Genomic DNA, 14,844 nt, shown 5'->3' with positions numbered 1-14,844 from the left:
ATGGATGTGCACCACGCAGAGGCGGGTCCGTTGCACGTGCAGACGGTGGATGAGCCACCGGGAGGCGCCACCGTGACCGTGGATGCCGCACAGTTTCAGGACCAAACGGTGCTGGGGATCGACGGGGAGTTCAGCGAGGATGACTTGCAGCTGGGCGCTGGAGCTCAAACACCGCTGGCTGATCCGATCACAGAGATCGAGAACGAGGATGGTGCGTGTGCAGGGACGGACACACCGGGCGAGGACATCGCCGGGCAGAGCGCAGGGAAAACGGAAACAGTGGGCTCCAGTTGCAGCAACGAGAGCTGCATCCCGACCCCAGGCTGTCGGATCTGCTTTCAGGGAGCCGAGCAGGTGAAGTAGGGCCGTTCATTTCATCCGTCTGCGATATATAGCCTATTGTGGGTCTATGCATGTTTATATGCGTCACACCGACGTTTTTGGTTGTTCCAGGATTGTGCGCCATTCAGAATTGAATTGAGAATGCCCTAATTTCCTTAATTTGAACCAAATTTGAATTAAAGTAGTAAATGAAAAAGAAGTTTAGAAGATGCTTTTCCATAGTGACTTATGAGTAACACCACAAGCAATTTGTCAAAAGAGTCAAAAAAAAAAATATATATACATACATATACATACTTACATATTAAAAAAAAAAAAAAAAAAAATATATATATATATATATATATAGTACTGTGCAAAAGCCAGTTATTTATATCTTTTGCTGTAGTGTGTCAGTAGGAGATATCAGTTCACATTTCCAAACATTCATTTTGCAATTAATTGCAATAATCCAGTGATATTTTTGTATACACAAGGAGTCTGACAACAGCCGGTGCTCCACACAGAGATCTAATCTCACATCATCAAGTCCGTCTGGGATTACATGAATAAACAGACTGAAAACTGAGACAGACTAAATCCAGAAGAACTGCAGCAATGTCTCCAAGACAATTGAAAAAAGAAAAAAAAAACGACCTGCAAAGCTACAGTTCTGTGAAAAGTTTTAGGCACTTGTGCAAAAATGCTGTATAGTGAGGGTGCTTTAAAACCCCCCGTCATAAATAGATTTTATTTATCAATTAACTTCTATTAACTAAATCAAATCAATATTTGGTGTGACCACTCTGCGTTTAAAACGGCTTTTGTCCAGGTACACTTGCAAATAGTTTTTCAGATAGCTTTGCAGGAAGGTTTCTTCAAGCATCTTGGAGACGTTCCCGCAGTTCTTCTGGATTTAGTCTGTCTCAGTTTTTCGTCTGTTTCTTCATGTAATCCCAGACGGACTTGATGTGAAATTAGATCTCTGTGTGGAGCATACCTGCTGTTGTCAGACTCCTTGTTCACACAAAAATCTCACAAGATTACTAAAATTAATGGCAAAAGGAATGTTTGGAAATGTAAACTGATATTTCCTGCTGACACACTACAGCAAAATAAATAAATAACTGTCTTAAAACCATTTAGTTTGTGTGTGTGTGTGTGTGTGTGTGTGTGTGTGTGTGTGTGTGTGTGTGTGTGTGTGTGTGTGTGAAAATACTAACGTGCCTATAGACTAACGTGCCTATATGTATTTGCGCTGTAATGTATATTAACTTTTGTGGACAGGGTGGATGAGCAGTTTCCCAGAATGCACTACCTGTGTTGAATCTCAGAACTGAATTACAATTCAGTAAATTCCTTTTCCTATCATTCCAATTCAACTTCAGTTTCAACTGTTGAGGTGTGGCCAATGCAATTCAAATTCAAGCTAATATATAACAACAGAGCCAGTTCTTGAATTCAAGATCCAGATGTGCCATCCTGACGTTGTCCTACACAGGTAACAACATAGCAATTCATAAATACTGTACATCCAGCTGCTGACAAGTGTTAGGACAGTCTGAGTAATATAAACATTGTAAACATCTTTTTAATTTATTATGGGCCTACATAATTCATGAAATTATTAGAATATCGGAAACCTCAGTGATTCGTAATGCTTTAAACAGACAGTGTGGTGGTGGTGTGTGTGTGTGTGTGTTGGTGAGATCCATTAGAATATGTGCTGCTCCATTCATGTCTAATGCTCTTCACTTCCTGCAGCTAATGTGCTTCCTCGAGGCGCCTAGTGTTTGTGTATGTGTGTGTGCGAAAGTGTTCCACTTTGTTTCAGACTCATTACAGTTCCGAATGAGGATGTTTCTGAAATAATTCATGAATACACAGATGAATCATTTCCCATCCACTCACTGAGATGAAGCTCTGTCAATGTGTATAGTGTTTCATTCACTCAAGATGTTCTCCTCATTTAGAGACAGAAACAGCTCATCTGCACCATTGTTCATGGCTCCACAAACGCAATGCTCAACTCATCTTCAAAGGCACACAATAAAACAGCCATGAATCTCTGTTTTATCATTGTGTGTTTTGATTGGCTGATTGTGTGATTGGCTGCAGGGGGAGCTGCTGAGCCCGTGCCGCTGTGCTGGTTCTGTTCGACATGCCCATCAGCAGTGTCTGCTCAAGTGGATCAGTGAGAAGGGCTCCTGGAGCTGTGAACTCTGCAACTACAGATTCAACATCCTGCCTATACATATCAAACCACCACAACAGGTAAACACACACACACAGGGATTTATAATATAGGAGTGTCTATTTATACTAACTCCGCCCACTGACGTCTGGCGGCAAAATTATGGAAGACGCTAGATTAGGCGTGTGTTGTTTTTTCAGATGTGCTTTAGTTTCCATTTGATGTCACTCTAATTGTGATTCTAATTGTATCGTAACGATTGTTATGCCTGTTCAAAAAACAACATATAATGAATAACAAAAGTCTTACAAAAGTGTATATCACAGTAATTGTTCCTGGTTCATTTTGAATCAAAAAATGATTCATGGTTCAGTAATGGCTCTGAACAATTTACTTACTGATTCAAATGACTAAAGGCCTGTTCACACCAAGAACAAGAACTATAAAGATACTGACATTAACATCCACACCAACATTATTATAAGCTTGTGGTGCAGTAATGTCATCTGCCGCTTTACTTTACATGCTGGAGCTCTTTGAAGTCGGATGGATTGTGATTGGCTGTCAATGTTTTTATTGTTCGTCAGCTGGAAATAAGATTTTCAAAAACTGATTCCTTAGTGTAATTGTCATTATAGTTGTGGTGTGACCTTCACTATTCTTATAGACTTAAATCCATTATTAAAACTTTATTCATGTAGTTCTAATTATCGTCCTTGATGTGAACGCCCCTTAATGAGCGAGTTCACAGTGGTTTTGTGATTCATTTTGACTGATTCGGTAAAACAAACCAGTCATTTGTTCACGAATCTGTCGCCATTGCCGACTAGATTCTAAATAATAATAATAATAAAAAAATTGATTCTATTAGTTGCAGTCTGGAGCTCTGACCAGTGTGTTTGTATGTTTTGCCAGTGGCAGACTGTCACCATGACTCTGGTGGAGAAGGTTCAGGTCATTGCAGTGATGCTGGGTGGCATCTTCCTATTGGCCAGTGTGTCGTGGCTGCTGTGGTCAGCATTGAGTCCAGAGGCGCTATGGCAACGGAGTGACATCCTGTTCCAGATCTGCTATGGCATGTATGCAGTCATGGACCTTGTGTGTATTGGTGAGACACTAATAGATACACTCAAACCACATTAGTCCTATACAAAGCCCTTTTCTCAAGCTACTATATGCAGATTTTTCGAGTGCATGTCCATTTAGCTATGGCTGACAAATCGAAAATAATCTTAAAAAAAAGTAGGGCTGGGTTGACCATGTCGATGAATCGATTTTAATCGAAGGTATTTTAGTCTTTTTTAGTTGATGCATCAACAAAACATCAAGACTTATTTTAAGCGTGCCTCCCATCCAATAATTACAATAAGCTTTGTTACTTTTGAAATGAAACTAGCTTCAAGTTCAAATTTTGTCAATTGTATCATGAAATTCAAACAATAAATACAATTTTGGCAATCTTTAGTTATAGCAGTTATACAACTTACTGAAATGTATCATGACTCATGTAATCCCTCAAGCACGGTTTAAACCGTGGAAAGATGTTAATAAAACAACAGCTTGTAAACAATGTCACGTTACATTCAATGTCCACGACTCAATATTATTTAGCTAGAAAAAAACTTGAGATAAGAGCATTTTTATTTTTTATTATTCATATTTTGTACTTATCCTGTTAGTGATATTTAGGCCCGGTTTCACAGACAGGGCTTAGATTAAGCCAGGATTAGGCCTATCGTTCAATTATATTGTTAAAATATAAAAGCCGCCTTATGTGCAATTTAAATGTTTGTATACAACACTTATGAGTTTTGATTATTATATCTAAAAATAAATAACAATTTAATTTAATAGTTGTGTCTTGTTTAGTCACAGCTTTAGTTCAGTTCTTTTTTTTCCTCAAGCAAATTTGACGTACTGTACTATATACATACAAATTAATCCATATCGAATCACAGTGAAATCAGAATCAAATCATGAAATCTGTCAATAAACAGCCCTACTAAAAAATGTGTGTTTACATGTGCATTTGTGTTTCAGGTCTGATTGTTCATGAAGGTGGTGCCGTGTACAATGTGCTCATGCGCTGGCGGGCCGTTAATCTCTTCTGGGATGTCCATAACTACGATAAAAGCCGAGACCTGGAGACCACACACAGCCTTCACCGCAACCTGTGGCTGCCTCTGACACACACACACACAGTCTCCAACGCACACTCACAAACCACCCGACTGGAGTCGTCACCTCGATGCCCCCTCCACCTCTTCTCCATGTGCCTGAATGTGACCTCTGACCCCTCCCCACAAGAGCAAAGCTCAGGCGAGCATGTCGTCAGGGTCACGTCAGTTTGACATGATATTAACTCTTTCAGGGACCAATCCACTCTCCCTGCACCATCCTGTTGTGGGAGGGGCTAACCAGTGGGAGGGGCCTCAGTGTTGGGAGGAGCCTTACTTGAAAAGCACTTTAGAAGATACGCAAACTGATTCAAATGATATATTGAATTGTTACTTCGAGCCTGGAGTCCTGGATCAGCCTTTGAGCATCGAAGTAAGACTACAAAGCACACACAGACTTACAATTATAATGCACACAAAATATTACTGCTGTTAGACAAATGAATGTTTCTTTTAAACTAACCTTTTTTTGTTCAGATTTTCAATTTCCATACTGATAAACTAGTGGCAGTCGCATGGAACTTTCAAATTGGTTGTGAAGCAGCCATTCCTCCCATTATTCACCATGGTAAAACATATCCACACAAAACAAACGAGTGCTGATACATTTGAAAGAAATTCATGGTAGTTTTTCTAGGGCTAATCAATGTAATCAATTATGTAATAATTCTAAAATAATTATTTATAACTACCCATTTTACAAAAAGACTGTTTAAAGCAGGGATGGGCAACTTCGGTCCTGGAGGGCCACTGTCCTACAGAGTTTAGCTCCAACCTTGGAAAAAATCACCTGCCTATAATTTTCTAGTAATCCTGAGGACCTCGATTAGCTTGTTCAGGTGTGTTTGATTAGGGTTGAAGCTAAACTCTGTAGGACAGTGGCCCTCCAGGACCGAAGTTGCCCATCCCTGGTTTAAAGAATAACATTTTAGTATAAAAATATTGGTAATTCTTACCTCATGGTTCTAGTTTTGTTTAGCATACATTAGCCTATATCCAGTCAGGCGGCCATATACAGTCAGCTGCAAATGTTCAAATAATAAATCAAAAAAGCTGCGAAAATATTGATTTCACGAGGAAGAGAAACGGGATTTCAAAAAAGAAATCATTCAAATAAAATACCCAAAAACTACATGCTTTTATCAAAAACGACGTACAGTAGAGAAGCTTAAGCAATGCTACATAAACAGTGCTAACAATAATCATATACTGCACAATGCCAGGTTTATTAGAAAGCTAGATTAGGGAACAAGCTAGAGCATTGGAGCTCATTGCATTACATTGGGTTTTATTTAATTTTTTTCAGAAATGTGAGTAGCGTTTGCTTGTGTAAAACATGGCACCACAATGCTAGGCTGTTGTGGGTGGTTGGGTGGGCGGTTGCATATGATATAGATGCAAAAGGTCAAATATTTCAACACAAGCTCAAATCGGATCCAAAAATTCTGCCACACAGCTCCCATACTACTCTCCATTGGAAATGAAGGATGGTCTGTTGTTTGTCAGAGATAGTAATACAAAAAAGTACATTGATTTCACAAGGAAGTAGTGGAGAAACCAAGGGATTTCAAATGTTCAACAAACATTGAGAAAACGTTACCTTTGTAGGCATCTTTGTCAATATGACATTCATATAAGTGAGTCCAGCTCTCATTTTACTCTATTCCCACGTGATTTTAAATGACCCTCAGAAATATCTTACACATTGTCATCTGCCAATGCTTAAGTGCCCTACATCACATGTTGTGTGTATTACAGCAAAAAACTAAATAGACTGACTTTGGACTATTAGTCTAAACTCATGCAAAATTCATTAAGTAATGGGGTTGGTGGTTAGATATTGCAGTAAACTGTGATGCTGGTAATGTGCCCTTAAGAAACCAAACCCTGGCTGAGTGATTTCAGAAGCTACTTGAGACAGATATACATGTTGTTAGGAGTGTAATAATTACAAATGTATGTTTTAACATCATAAGCACATTGAAAGCCTTCTTAAAACATCTTAAAAGAAGTCTATGTAGAAAATGCAAATACATTCTGCACTGAAAATACTAAAAAGTCTGCTGATTCCATCTGGGCACGTTGTACTTCAGCTCTGGAAACTTGACCAGCGTTCATGATTTGGTGCTAACTGATAAGCATAGTCAACAAAAGATTTCATTCAGATGTCTCAGAGGCATTCAAAGTGTTAAATGAGATGCTTTTCTGATGGTTCTGCGCTGCAAAGAGGGAACGTGGATGAACATTTTAATGAATGTAAGAGTCTTTGAATTTTGTTATATTTATTGCCTATAAACTAATGCACAGTAAAGATACAAAATGAGAAAGATTTTCCTGTTGTTTTAGTATTTTTATAGGCTTAGAGTAGAAAAATAATAGGACCAGAGGGAGGAAAATCCAATAGTATAATCACAATCTTGCAGTTCAACAGAAAAGGTTTATAAAATATACAGCTCCTCAGAATTATATAATATACAGTATAAACATTGCACATATAAAACAGACTTAAAGGAGAATCTGTGTGTGTTTGCATATCTGTGTTTGTGTTTTTTTTAAAGGCACTGGATTGAGTGCTGCTTATTTCGGGGACTGGACTTTCTGCCTGCAGAATTCCAAAGAAATGCAACTGGGCTTGATTTAAAATGTAAATACAACATAAAATATGCGGTTTGATGAACAGACATGTACATGTGGCACAGTTTTAAGCACAACAGAATGTGTGTGGAACATGATAGTGTCTGTTGTGAAAGTGTCTCTGTCTTTGGTTCTTTTGCACTCAGCATTGAAGGGTCGCTCTTTTTTTTTTGTGATTAAACATTTTGCTGACGTTTATCCTCAAAGGCACATATAGGAAAAGAGTTTGTCAGGAATGAGAGATCACCAGTTGCTGCCGTGGCTGCTGATGGATTGACAAGTGCTGAAACGTTTCTTCACTATTAGACTGATGTAAGCCTTCATGAGCTTTGCAATGTCCATCACCTACAGAGACAATCAAATAGAGGAAACCAGTGTTATTTTAATATCATTGATAAAAGTTTTTTTTTTTTCTGAATTAGTCTTTATTGATATATTTTACACTTTTATTTTACTTTTGATAAATAGTCATTTTGTTGTTTTTATTCGTTTTTCTTTAAATATTCAAGTTATACAAAATGAGAAATAAAATGAAATAATCTTAATGTTTAAATGTCAGTTAACGTTTATTTGATTTCCTTTATTTATTTATTTTAAAGGTTATGATTAAACTAAAACATGGTTATTCAGGCCTTCATAATGACATATCAAAAAATAAAATGATGTAAATGTGAGTGTTTTCCTGTGAAAAACTTGCTATCACAATGCTGGTGTGTATGGGTGGTTGTTAAGTGGCAATGGTGGACAGTAATGAGGCATTATTACTCTAATACTGTACTTTTTCAAGTATCTAGAATGGTGAGAGAACATTGTGCTTGGTACATTTTTCCTCTTCAAACCAAACTTAGGTCTTTAGCCGACAAAGTTTAAATCTCGTCGATTTAATTGGCTAGCGCTTCTCATAATGTTTACGCATTAGGTCAGTAGCCAGAGAGTAGGCTTTCTTTTGCGGCTGTTCGACCACATGAGCATCTACACTACGAATTTATGTATTTATCCTCGTCCACTTGTGATCTGATCGACCAAAACTAATCTTTATTACCAGGTATAAACAGGGCCTTTCCTTCATGAATGGACTGATTCGATTGCTGCAATTCTCAAGCTAAGAACTAAAAACTGATGAGTTACATGTTTGAATCGTTCAGAGTGAGTCCTGAGTTAACAACTCACAGAATAAATTGGGTTTAAACTCAAGTGATCCTTAAATGTGTGGAAGATTTGACCGATAAAGCGATAATTAAGTTACTATAAATGACAAATGTTAGTGTTGTGTATTGTAGAAGCATGGGAAACACTTTGTACCATGATAGTGTTGAAGAGCAGCTCCCGTCCCTCCACGCTGATCTTGTAGATGTTAGGCTGGGGTGCACCAAAGGACAGAATGACCTCGTAGAGAAACACCTCCAGAGGCCACGCCTCCCCACGCTTGTACACGCACACCCCCTTACGACTCACGCCCAACCACAGCTCTCCAGGATACACACCGTCGACACACTGACGCACAGAGAGAATATAGTCAGCTACACTCCTGGCTGATTACATGAGTGTCAGTGTACTGGTTTGACCTACATACAATTCTTATATTGTAATGTGTATTCAGGTTTCAGGCCACGCCCCCTACATTATGAGGACACCCCAATGTACACATACTAAATGATTTTTTATTAATAAAATGCTGAAAGTTTTCTGTGATGGGTAGGTGTACCAACATGTGTGTGTGTTCTCACCTCCACATCAAAGAGGGTGGAGCCATATCCCTGCCATTCCTTGATGAGACCCATGTACTTTTTCATGGCTTGGTCCTGTTCCATCCCCTGCAGTTTACGCCATTTCTCCACCAAACAGCTTCTCAGCCCCGCCTTCTCGTCTTGCAGCCACGCCTCTATGGCCCCAGGCTCCTCCCCTTGGCGCTGTCGCCCCAGTGACCCTCGGAAGCTCCGCCTCAGCGTGCCTTCCAGGAAACTACCTCTCTTTCTTTCTGTGGATGGTGTGGCGGATGCAAAGCACCGTGCGGACTGCTGTACTCGAGCACGCAGACGGGCCATGGGGAACACCTGCTCCAACTCAGGCAAGACACTCTGCGTAGAGTAGTCTCCCAACAAATACTGCAGCCGAAGAGCAGCCAGAAACTGCAACGTCTCTTCTGGGGCAGGATACTGACCCCTAATGACAGCTTCATGAGCCTGTGAGAGAGTGAGTGAGTGAGAGAGAGAGAGAGAAAGAGAGAGAGAGAGAGAGAGAGAGAGAGAGAGAGAGAGAGAGAATGATAGAGAGAGAGAGAGAGAGAGAGAGAGAGAGAGAGAGAGAGAGAGAAAGATTGATATTGCATTTGTGAAACATTTACAGTCAAGAAATTTCGTTTTTGGCTTGAACGTCAATAGATTTATTATTAAAAAACTGTACATGAATGATTGAGTGTGTGTTTGTGTGTGACCAACAGAATAGAAGACGACGTTATGACACATGATCTTAAAAACTGTGGCACTGTAGATGTGAGATTCTGAAAACAGTGAGACAATGCATTTGTTTGCATGTGCACATAGACCAAAACTCAGGCCATATATTGACTTTTAAAGCCACTTTTTTTGTAATGACTACACAATGCTTTCAGCTGCCACATTAATGTAATTTTCTCTGCAATTATTTGTAAATGTGATTAAATAATAAATATAAGTGATTGGCAGCCCTGTTATTAATGTGTTTTAAGGCCAGATATTAAACTGAAATCAGACCTGCTCAAACATGAATGCAAACTCCACACTGTCAGCAGGAACGCTCTCAGGTTCTGAGAAACAGAAAAGCTTGAAATAAAACTTCCAGCCCTCTCCTTCCTGTTCTTTATCTGCCAACCTGAATGAGAGAAATATAGAGAGTGAATGAATATCACATTTTTTTCCCACATAATGAAAACAACAATAAAATGTGCTTTTAACTGATGTTTTTGGTAATATGATGCATAAAATCTTCCTTTAGTACCCAACAGAAATCACACCAGCTGATTAACAACCCACTCTTTTTTCAGCCAATCAGAAAACACTCTCGGCCTCATGTATTTATGTTTGCTCAAATGTCTTTATAGGGCAGAGGTTTAAATCCTTTTATAGCACCTTTAAATCATTTTACATCTATATGGATGGTTTTAATAGTATACAGTTTGTATTAATTAAAAAAAGAATATATAATTTATATTGATATAATATATATATATATATATAATGTAATGTAATGTAAATGTAAATAAATATAAAAAATTTAAGGTGAGACTCACTTCTCAAACTTAGCGAGGACGTCGGCCACCACAGTCCTGCTCTCTATGGCTCGGTCTGTGATGTCATTATGTTCAAACAAAGCGAACATGTTCTTACAGTCGTCCATGGAGAGACCCTTCAGCAGCTTCTCAACCACCTAGACACACACACACACACATATATATATTTACTGTGGGTCTGAAGCTCACGTGTTATGTGTGTGGATGTGTTTTTGTGTTGTGTACCTCTCCTGCAGTTGTGTGTGAGTTAATGGTGATTTTGCAGGACCCGCCACCATGGCAGTAAACTGTCGATGTCATTTCCTGTCTGCTCAGTATGGCCCTCAGCTCCTCCTGTGAAGGAACGTATTCGCGGCCACGCACGTGCCGCAAGGCGTCTTGGGAGAATACAGCATACCGTTCCATCTCGGTGCCTGGGTACAGCTCTCGTGTCCTGAGTAGAAAATCAGTCACAATTTATTTTTAATTTATTAAGACAAATCAATATAAAATTATTCAACTATTTATTGGTTATTGTAGTATTGCCCCGAATTTTTATATCCTATCCTATTTGAGATCTTTCTGATCTTTCTTATTTAATTATTTGATCAGACTTACACAATTATGATTTAAAAATGCAAAATAACAGTATTTATTTCAACTTAATTTGACACCATTCACCGAATGAAACATGCAATATGATGAGGTCATGTGACAATGTTGTGGACTACTGTTCGATTTCAGATTTATGTTTCTGTTTCACATACTATTTTTATAAAATGGCCTGCAATAAATAGTATATACACTACTGAAAAAAAGTTTGGGGTCAGGAATATTTTTTAAAGAAATCTCTTGTGCTCACCAGGCCTGGCTGCATTTATGTAAAAACAGTAATACTGTCAAATATTATTGTAATATAAAATACCTGTTTTCTATGTTAATATAATTTAAAATGTAATTTATTCCCGTGATCAAAGCTGAATTTTCAGCATCATTACTCCAGTCTTCAGTGTCACATGATCCTTCAGAAATCATTCTAATATGCTGATTTGGAGCTCAAGAAACATATCTTATTATAATCAATTTTATTTTAACATGATACATTTTTCAGGATTCTTTAATTAATAGAAAGTTCTTTAACATTATAAAGGATCAATTTAATGCATCTTGCTACTGAATGGTAGTGTACTGTGCAGTAAGCAAGTATTGATCTTAAATTATCTAACTGATCTCCTTTTTAACCCTATGGCATTCTGACAAGACAAAATACTCCAAACACAAGCCCACATGCTCACTCACCTTTTCAAGTGAAATTTCAGGTATTTGAGAACACTTCTGGAGGCGGGGCTAAATGTGCAGCACATGCAGGCTATGGCTCGCCAGCCACTAATGTGTGCGGGGCCAGCAGGCTTCGGGTGGTGTGCTGTCTGTTTGATGAGCTGGCAGAACAGCTCGTCTCTTAGGGGCCGTAGGTCATGCGCCGTCTGCAGGAGCCCCTGGATGTGAGGGATGGGACTGGCTTCGGCCTCAAGCTGATGAAGAACATTGAAGATCTTGAGGGCCTCAGCCTGCAGCGTGCCGTAATTTCTCCCTTTGTCAGCTAAAAACATGAGTGATTATTACCGTTAGGGTGTATTTAACACATTTATTTATATAGCGCTTTATGCAATACAGACAGTTTCAAAGCAGCTAAAACAGGAAAATAACACTGTCGAAAAAAAAATGTTGCAAAGTTCAATAATTTTGAAAAACAACCTCAATTTCAGCTAAAATACAGCTCTACAGAAGACAGTGTCAATGTTGATTCAATTCAGTTCAATAACAGTGTGAATGTTCATTAGTTATGAATCAAACTCAGTTCAACTATAAAAAAGCTCTACAGAAGATAATAGTGACATTATTCAGCTAAAGTCAGTTCAATGTTGATTCAGTTCAGCTCAATAAGTGTTCAAGTTGCAGAGTTCATCAATAATGAGAAAAAAAATGTATTCAGCTATAAAGCAGCTCTGCAGAAGACATTGATCATTATCTAGCTCAAATTAGTTCAAGTTTTGTTCTCATCCAGTAGTTTCAGTTTAGTCAAATTGATAATAATACTGAATATTAAGTGTATTTTAAATGTGTGTGTGTGTGGTTCACTCACAGCTGTGCTGTGCATCTCCATAGGGTAAAGGCAGGAGGGCAGTATGTAGAGGGTGGTGTGTGTAACGCAGTATTGGGTTCCTCTTGTAGATCTGATCCACCACCTCTGAATTCAGACAGTTCTCCTGAAAACAAACAATAACAACAGCATATCAATAAAATGCTGTTAAAAACATAAATGCATATGCACTTGTGTGCATATTACCTTGATGTCCTGTATAAGTTGCTGTGTGTGTGTATCCATGAGCGGTTTGCTGTCGATGCCGGTCTGTACAGCGTTGGCCCATCGACTAGCCTCTGTCTGCAGCTTAGAGTACAGCCTGTATGAATGCTTACGACCAAACACGCTCACGTTCCAGTAGCCTAGGAGCACACAAATATAGCATAGAGTCTGATGAAGATGTAAATGTTTGTTGGTATCCTCTACTGTTTATGTGCATGCATGTGTGTGTGTGTTTACCGGTCTCTTTGAAGACTCTCTCATCGGGAACGATCACGGAGCAGAGGCTGTTAAGCACTAAAGAGCCCAGTTTAAGAGCGTTTCTCTCTGAGCTTTTATAATAATCCAGAGAATTGTGAGTCAGCACAAACCAGCGCTTCTTCAGCTTAAGATTCCCACGACTGCTGCCCCGAATCTCTTTATACAACCAACCTGGAAACCAAAACAGAGAAACAGACAGAGAGAGAGTTGACATATTTTCACATATTTTAAAATTCAGTTTGTAGTTCAAGGCATCCTGACATGGTGGTGTTGATTTGAAAGTGAACATTATAACATGTTATTGTCATCTAAGCCATCTTTTCAATTCACTCTTTATTTGTGCAAACACTAAATAACCATCTTAAAAATTAACCATCAAGTATGTAATACACATTACATATAATTAATATTAATTATCCTTAATGTTCCATATCAAATCAATTAGGGTCATTCCGTGTGTCAACTCAACTAGAGGTCCCCAGCTCAATTTTTTTATTTTGTTCATATTTTTTTCTGAAGAAAAGCATCCAATGTGTCAAATTCTTAAATAATCAGAATAAAAAATACAATCCTGTTATTATCTAACAAAAACACCTATAAAGTTTTTCGTTCATCCAGCTTTACTCTGATTCTATGACTGACTAGGAAGAGTGATGAAACATCCCCATACAATAAGAAATAACTAATGTACAAATAATCTACAGACAATCCATTAACAACTGAGCATGGCTTTTGATTTGTGCAAGCAGGTGACCTCTCACCCCTGATGATGAACTCCTGTCCTTGCACACGTGTGTCTCCTTTTGTGCGTTGGAGCAACGTAATCCAGTGATGCATTTCTTCTGCTGACTCAGCCATGCAATGTAGAACACGATGGGCAGTAATTATAACGAAGGCATTTGGCCTGGATAGAGAGAAAATACAAAAACATTTAAAATATTTTATTGTCTACATGATAACGCAACGGTATTGTTTTTCTCAGAGAAAAAATAAAATGGTTATTGTGAAATTAGGTTTAAACATTTACATTCATTTCGCAGATGCCTTTATCCAAAGCCTTATTACAAATGAGGAACATTGCAAACTGTGATAGAGTCAACAATACAGTACATGGTACACAAGTTCAGTAAAAAAAAAAGAGAATGAGACTAAAATAAAAGTCACAATGTGAAATATAAATTCATAATTACAAAATATTGCAACTGAGAAAGTCACAATTGTTAGATATAAAGCCGCAATTATAAGAAATTAGTTTTAAAAAATGTAAAAAATAATGAAAAAATAGGATATAATATAATAATATAAGATATATTATATATAATGTAAAATAATAGCAATATTTAAAGAAAGGACAATAATACAAGTGCAGATCACCAATCCACTAAACTGCCTTTTAAAGTTTTTGTTTCAAAAGCAACAAGACAGATAGAGGACAGTGTGTGTGTTTACCTTTCTGGGTTATCAGAGGCGCATACAGAATCAATCATTCCCACATCCAATGTGCCCTATGAAAAACACAAACATCTTTTCTAAATATCTTATGAATTGTCTCCAAATTTGTGTGTGGTCCTGGTAAACCCTATGTTGTGATGACCAAATTTATCCAAAAAGACAGTAATACCAGTAATTATTGACCTAGCAGGGACAA

At 38.1% G+C, this 14,844-nt stretch overlaps 2 protein-coding genes across 2 annotated transcripts in view; one reads left to right on the top strand and one right to left on the bottom strand.

Annotated features, from left to right (window-relative positions):
• On the top strand, positions 1-4,866 carry marchf11 (membrane-associated ring finger (C3HC4) 11; the record flags this gene model as incomplete). The annotated part of the gene is made up of 4 exons (XM_081374299.1): positions 1-354; positions 2,440-2,595; positions 3,431-3,623; positions 4,556-4,866. 4 exons carry the CDS (start codon positions 1-3, stop codon positions 4,864-4,866), a joined length of 1,014 nt encoding a protein of 337 aa, XP_081230425.1.
• A 2,094-nt stretch (positions 4,867-6,960) lies between these two features.
• myo10 (myosin X) overlaps positions 6,961-14,844 on the bottom strand; it is a 47,772-nt gene continuing 39,888 nt past the window's right edge. The window contains exons 29-40 of the mRNA XM_081374210.1: positions 14,646-14,701; positions 13,958-14,100; positions 13,176-13,367; positions 12,921-13,078; positions 12,717-12,840; positions 11,873-12,173; positions 10,820-11,027; positions 10,595-10,731; positions 10,059-10,176; positions 9,054-9,509; positions 8,629-8,820; positions 6,961-7,671 (exon numbers count right to left, since the gene is read on the bottom strand). Of these exons, the coding sequence (XP_081230336.1) occupies positions 7,570-7,671; positions 8,629-8,820; positions 9,054-9,509; positions 10,059-10,176; positions 10,595-10,731; positions 10,820-11,027; positions 11,873-12,173; positions 12,717-12,840; positions 12,921-13,078; positions 13,176-13,367; positions 13,958-14,100; positions 14,646-14,701 (2,187 nt within the window). The 3' untranslated portion in view covers positions 6,961-7,569. The remainder of the gene's footprint in view (positions 7,672-8,628; positions 8,821-9,053; positions 9,510-10,058; positions 10,177-10,594; positions 10,732-10,819; positions 11,028-11,872; positions 12,174-12,716; positions 12,841-12,920; positions 13,079-13,175; positions 13,368-13,957; positions 14,101-14,645; positions 14,702-14,844) is intronic.

Source organism: Scardinius erythrophthalmus (genome assembly GCF_964197995.2).
Source record: "Scardinius erythrophthalmus genome assembly, chromosome: 9".
NCBI lineage: Eukaryota > Metazoa > Chordata > Actinopteri > Cypriniformes > Leuciscidae > Scardinius > Scardinius erythrophthalmus.
This window is presented reverse-complemented; position numbering and strand designations above follow the sequence as displayed.